Raw genomic sequence first — 6,940 nt, 5'->3', positions numbered from 1 at the left:
AGCCCAAATATCAAACACTCATAGTCAATCTAGCCCTAAAACACAAGACCCATCAATTACCCACACTAGGGTTGAGCCACAACCCTATCTTATGGGTTTAGCTACTCATAATTAAAGAAGAAAAATAAGAAATAGATGAAGAACAACTCATATTAATTAAATACTAAGATAAACAAGAAGATTCAATGTTGAAATGTAGATAAAATTGCCCAAAATAACTAAAATATTCGAACCCACGAGCGCAGCTCTTAGATAAAACTATCTGATAACCTAAAAATGGGAAAAGAAGCTATTTATACTAAGCTGAAAAATCTGGACAAAAATACCCCTGCGGGGCTAGTGCGGACTGCACAAAATCACGTGTGGCGCACTAAGGATCTTGACATAAAAATCCATCTCTATGAACTCAGGCAATGCAGACCGCACAGAATGGAGTGCGACCGCGAAGGCTTCTAGTGCAGTCTGCATGAAATGGAGCGCGAACCGCATTGGCTTGAAATTCGGAACTGGCAACTCTCTGATCCTTCTTACTGTGGATCGCACTAAATCGAGTGCGGCCGCATTGATCCCAGTGCGGACCGCACAAAACCTAGTGCGGTCGCATTGCCCTTTTTGCCTGAATATCATACTCTCTAAACCTCACTTGTGCGGACTACACAGAATGGTGTGCGACCGCACTAGCCTTGTTTTGTCTAAGCTTTGTCTTGTCTTGATACTTGTGCAAGTTTCACTCCTTTTGAGCTGATCTTTGACATCCTGTCACCTTGTTGATCAAACCTGCAATCAAGCACAACTTGTGAGCCTTTGGGACTATTTTGTACACATTTCTAATTAAAACTTAAGCAAGAAGGAGTATAAAATGTAGCAAAATCCCTAGTTATCAAATGATGGGCGACTCACCATGCAAGGAAGGAGCAACATACTCCAATTTGAATCTGGCATTTGATACCTTTGAGATGTCAAAATTGTCCCAAATCGATGGCTTCCTCTCTGGATCTGCCCTTTCTTATTCACTCCGCCATATATGCCCATGGTTTTCGCCCACTACTTGTTGGCGATTGAATCCCAACACTTGTTGAAGCTTGCACGACATTTTTCCATAATTTCTGAGCATTCACTTGGGACATCTGTCCACTCTCTTTTTGACTAGTTATTGTTTCATTGATTTCGATATAATTCGAATCTCTTCCTGGATTGCTATAGCTGCCTTGTTCTTTTGCCCTAGAAGTCCATTACCTTGTGTAACTATAGCCTGATCTTGAAGAGCTTTTTGCGATGGCATGCGTGCCCTCTTCCCCATGGCCGGTGCAGGTTAGTAAACGTGCACCGAGTGAGAATACATGCCTTTCTGATTCAAATTCAAAAATACAAAATCAAATTAAATTTGAAATTAATTTTTTTCCAAATTTGAGGAAAATTAAGCTAATAGTTTATAAAAACACATTAGTTTTTACTTCTTCTTTTCAAAAGCCAAATAAAGAATGAAAAAATTTGCTCAAGTTGAACTATTGGATTATGACCCGTCACTTGACCCATTTGAGCAAACTCATTTTGATCCAAACAAACTTTGATCAGATTAGATCATGACTCTATTTATTATTTTAATCCATATATGGTCAACCAAATCAGTCTATCTACCACCTCCTTCACCTAAGTATAGTCGCCCATTTATCACCTTTATGTTGGCAACCCAGTACACAAAGCATTCGGCATTCACGTAGGATTCGAAAAAGGAACGCACCGCACCCTAAGTATAGCTTTAGAGTACCTCTAAAATTCAGTGATGTGGAGTGTAAGAATGAGCTGAAAATTCAGATGAATAAAGGTTCCAAGTACAACAATAAAATCTAATTAAGAGTTTCATAGTTACAACGCTACATAGAAAAAAAACTGGCTACGTACGATTCCTAATAAAGATTACATATGCAGCAGCCAATTCTCCAGACATTGAACAGAATTTTGTTTCCCTTCTTAAGGTTCTTCTTGTGGGTTCTTTTTAGCAGACGGATTCTTATTATTATGCATCCAAACCTTAAAAACCTGTCTCTTCACCCCAACTTGAGAGCAGAATCTTTGTACTTCAGTGTCATCTTCTCTTGGAATTCTCCACCCTAATTTCTCCGCAAATTCCAACATTTTTTCCTTCTGGTCTTGAGTGAACTTTGTCCGAAACCGTTTCTTCGCCAACATAAATGGTGGTTGCGGTTGTGGAGGCACTGAGGTTGCCTGCTGATAAGTGTTGAAGTTAAGTTCTTCACTTGATGAGTCCGTAGCTCCACTTCCACCTCCGCCGCTACCTGAGGAAGAGATAATTCTAAATAAAAATGCAATTTCTCCAACAGTTTTAACCTTTTAAAGGAAATGTTCATTCAATACAATATGGCACCAGAGCAGATTAGAGCGTAGGCAAGAGTGACATGCTGAAATATAATCAAGTAGATAGAAGTGTAATTTTTCTAACTTGACTTTTTAGATGACATGTCTTGTTTTCGACTCTCATTATCAGTCATTTCCAAAAAGAATTTCAAGAGTTTTGCCATACAAAATCAAGAATGAGATGCGCGAAAGGTGTGTTGACATGATTAAGTAAATACAGCGTTATTTCTATGACAATTTAATTTTTTTTAGATAAGTTATCAAAAATAAAATGTGTGAAGGATATGTTAACTTAATTAAGTAAATAAAGTATTATTTTTATGATAGCTTAAGTTTTTAGACAAGATCATCATAAAATTCAAGAATAAGATGCGTGGAGGGAATGTTAACATAATTAAGTAAATAAAGTGTTATTCTTATGAAGGTTTAATTTTTTAGATAAAATAATTACACAATTGCCTCTCTACCCATCGTAGGAGTAAGTTCTGCGTACAAACTGCCAAATGCTTGGACATGTGTTTCCTCGTGAAAAAAAGTTCTGACTTGAGAGCCACTAGAGTTCGGGAAAAGACATAATTAAGTAAATAAGAATGTAGTGAGCGGCCATGGACATTACCTCCGAAGGCCATTTTGACAGGCTGAGGTGGCATTGTGCTCCAAACTGAGCGACCGTGTTGATGGTGATGGTTCATCGACGGAAGCGGAGAAGGCAGTGGTTGAGGAAGCTGAAGCGGATGTACAACCATAATACCAGCATTATTATTATCAACATTTGGTTGTTCTTTTCTGTGAAAATTACGGTGGCAATTACAAGCAGCACATTTCAACGCCTCAAGCGTTCCTTCTTCTCCACTAGGCATAAACTCACCACATCCGTCTGTAACATTCCCACCAATGCTAGCGGCATGATTCTTCAGACATTCACGATATCTTGCTCGTGATGTTATTTTAAATTTATTATTAGTAGATCCGCCACTGGAATATGGTACAACTACTGGAGGTGCTGCACCAGTACCACCCGAGGATGATTTTTCATTATCTTGTTGTGGCTGAAGATTATTGTTGTTGGGTTGGTGGTGGTGTTGGTTACCTTGATCAAGTGAATGATACCCTAATGACCCTTGCATTCTCATTTCCTTATCCTCACCAGCTAATGCCATTTTGAACTTAAACCCTAATTAACTTTTTTCTTATAAACCTAAAACAGTACTATAGTAATTAATTATGAAAAACCCTAATAATCTTTCTTCTTCAGCTAAATTTACACATTAACATAACATGAAAATAGAAGCTGAGAAGTCTGTTTAACTAAATCTATGTAACCTAGCTAGCTCGAATATCCTTCTTCTAAGAGATAAGGCTATTAAAACTCCATGTTTAGACTAAATCAAAATACTAATCTAATTTGTAAAGAGAGAGAGTGTGGAGAAAAACGAAAAGGAAAAACAAAAGGTAATGAAGAATTAGTGGTAATTAATTAGAAGAAGAAAGCTGGAAATAAAGAGATGGGTCCCTAGAAGTACTACTACTACTACCTTAGAAGTAGTGAAGCCGGCGGACCACCTTAAGCATAACCTGAGATAATTAAGAAACAGTAATCTTATAAAATTCAACTTGGTTACTTAGAATTTATAGTGGAGAAGAAGGAAAAAGTAATAAAAGGTTTGGGAGTATTGTATTTAGGTTAAGAGAGAAAAGTGTTTGTGTTGGGGAGGAGGCAACAGGGTGAGAATGTAAGAAACAAGAGACAACATGGTTGCTTGAGAAGAGACGGAGCTAAATCTAAGTTAAAAGCAAAGAGAATTGAAAGGGGGGAAAGAGGGTGGTGGGTGAGAGGAGATAAGAGAGATAGAGAGAGAGAGAATAGTAGTGCGGAACAGCAAAGAGAGAAGTAGTAATAGATAATATGTGATGGGATTATAGGGAGTTGATTTCAATTGTGAGTTAACAAACAACAAACAACAAACAATACTACTGAGCATAAGAAAACAACCGACAATGTCATGTTCAGTCCTCTCCCACGCCCTGCCAACATTGGCCCCATTCCCACACCCTCTTCATTATTGCCCCCCTCCCCCCACCCACCCCCCCCCTACCAGGTCATTGTTTTTTTTTTGAGTGAGGCGGGTAGAGGAGCTCCGAGCCATCACTGAATAGTGGATGAGACTGCTCTTTCATTAACTAGAAGTCTCGAGTTCGAGTCCTGAATATGAAAAAACCCTTGGTAGGGAGCGATTTCCCCCGAATGGGGCCCTACGCAACGCAAATCTGGATATAGTCGGGCTCCAATACCGATATCGAATATCGGGTGGGAAACCAAAAAAAAAAGCTCTGAACCGAAAATTTATCAGAAATAATTTTTTATTTTTAAAAGATACAAATTAAATTTGCATACAAATTATTCTTCCTAAATTCTACTTGGACAAATATAGTGAATCAACAACACACCCAATAAAATTCCATTAGTGGAATAAATATATTGAATATGTTATTGAAATTGTTTAAGGGTAGTAGAGCTCCAAGTTTAAGTTTTTTTTTTTTTTTGGTTTCACACCTGGTGTTCCGTATTCGTATTGGAGCCCGATTATATCTGGATTCGCGTCGCGTAAGGCCCCATTGGGGGGGAAGCACTCCCTAACAAGGATTTTTCCATACCCACAGCTCGAACCCGAGACCTCTGGTTAAGGGGGCAGTCCCATCCACTGCACCACATCTTTTGGTGTTTTCAAGTTTAAGTTATATGTATTGTAGATGGAAGAAAATTTTATATTATTAGATTATTTTTATTTGTTGTAATAGATGATCTATTTTCTTTTTAAAATTCCAAATTCGGTAAGGCTTGCAAGCAGATACTTTTTGAGTGATCTAATACAAAAAAATGTTTACGTACACTGTATATAACTTAGTTTCCGGTATACTCTCTAAGAGAGTATAAAACCTTACTTTAATTCTTTTTGTTTCATTTTATGTCACTTTTTTTAGTTTGTTCAAAAAATATTCTTTTTTCTATTTAAAAATAATTCAATTTTAAACTTCTCATTATACTACGACAGTGTTTTTATAGTTGCACAAAAACCTATCAACTATTTTAGATTACAAGTTTTAAATTTCTTTTTATTTTTCATACAACCACGTCACATACAAAAGGAGTATAAGAAGTTTTACCTTCTTCGAATAAAACTCGTCTAATTAATATCAATCAGTCATAATAACTGAATTTTACTCATTATAACAGTAAAATCAGAGAGTTTTATCCACATAATCATGATAAAATCTACCCATCAACGTTGTTTGTTATACATAATACTCTCTAAGTTTCAATTTAAATGAGGTAGTTTGACTCGACATGGAGTTTAAGAAAAAAAATAAGACTTTTAAATTTTGTGGTCTTAAAAGCTTAATGGCAGAGGCGGATTTAGGGAACGGAAGGGGGTTCCCGAACCCCCTTCATCGTAAAATTACATTATATATATAAGGCAAAATCTATTTTTTACCTCTATATATTAAATTTTGAATCCCTTTGACACAGCCTAAAAGTGTAGCTTAGTGATCAAGGGGGCTCAGATCATTTGTAAGGTCATAGATTCAATTCCCACTAGCTATAACTTTTTTTTAACTTTTTTTTAACCCCCTTAGCGGAAATCCTGCCTCCACCAATGTTTAAGGAGTAGACGCTTTGTGGGGTCATAATATTTGTATTGTTATAAAAGCTTCTCATTAAAGGTAAAATGAGTAAACTAAAAAGTTTAAAGTTGAATTATTTCCAACTAATAAAATGTATCATTTTTTTTATTGGAATGGACTAATAAACAAAATGTGTCATCTAAATTGAAATAGGGAGAATATGTACTTATAATTTGTAGGAATTTTTACCTCCTATAGCAAAGGTTAACACCTTATTTATTTTAATAAATACCATTTAAAAAAATTATATTCTATAGATACCTTTTAAGATTTATAGCAAAATATTTAATTTTGGTTTCCTCCTAGCCCTAAGCCACTAAATACGCTAATCAGTTACACTTTTTTCTTTCTCTCTACTTTGATACATCTCATTCTCCCAAAGTTTCGTGGACCTTTCCTCTAATATCAACTCTCTTTTCTCCCAAAATTTCGTGGACCTCTTCCTCTAATTACTCTTTCTTTTTTCCAAAATTCTCATATTTGATCAAAGAAAGAAGATATGAAGGAGAACAGTGCATACGAGAATTCATGGGTTGATCAGTGGGACTACAATAATACAGAACCATATTCCAAAGAAACCAAAAAAAGTAATCCTGGTGGCTGCGGAATGGTAAAGAAGGTGGGAGATTGTGCAATTAAATATAGCAGCAGTTCGTTAAGCATGATCTCACCAGAATTGGAAGAAGTCATCTTGTCAAATAACTCAGAGTGAAATTTCCACGAAGGCGGCGCGTTTTCACTACCGGCTTTCGGGGCAGATTTGCCGGAAATTAGGGTTTGTTCTTGAACAAAGACGATGGAGTTTGGGGCTGAGCAACTTGATTTTCTGTTAATATAGTTTAATGTATTTTCATGTATTTCATTGTATTCATTGTCTTTT

General features: G+C 36.4%; 1 protein-coding gene across 1 annotated transcript; it reads right to left on the bottom strand.

Moving 5' to 3' along the window:
- Nucleotides 1–1,786: 1,786 nt before the first annotated feature.
- LOC104215647 (zinc-finger homeodomain protein 2-like) lies at nt 1,787–4,125 on the bottom strand. The gene is made up of 2 exons (XM_009765490.2): nt 2,993–4,125; nt 1,787–2,297 (listed from the first exon to the last, which is right to left on the bottom strand). The coding sequence occupies exons 1-2, from the start codon at nt 3,534–3,536 to the stop codon at nt 1,972–1,974; spliced, it is 870 nt and encodes a 289-aa protein (XP_009763792.1). The 5' UTR covers nt 3,537–4,125; the 3' UTR covers nt 1,787–1,971.
- Nucleotides 4,126–6,940: the final 2,815 nt, after the last annotated feature.

Source organism: Nicotiana sylvestris, chromosome 4, assembly GCF_000393655.2.
Source record: "Nicotiana sylvestris chromosome 4, ASM39365v2, whole genome shotgun sequence".
Classification (NCBI taxonomy): Eukaryota; Viridiplantae; Streptophyta; class Magnoliopsida; order Solanales; family Solanaceae; genus Nicotiana; species Nicotiana sylvestris.
The sequence above is the reverse complement of the archived record's forward strand: the minus strand, read 5'-3'. Positions and strand labels throughout refer to the sequence as shown.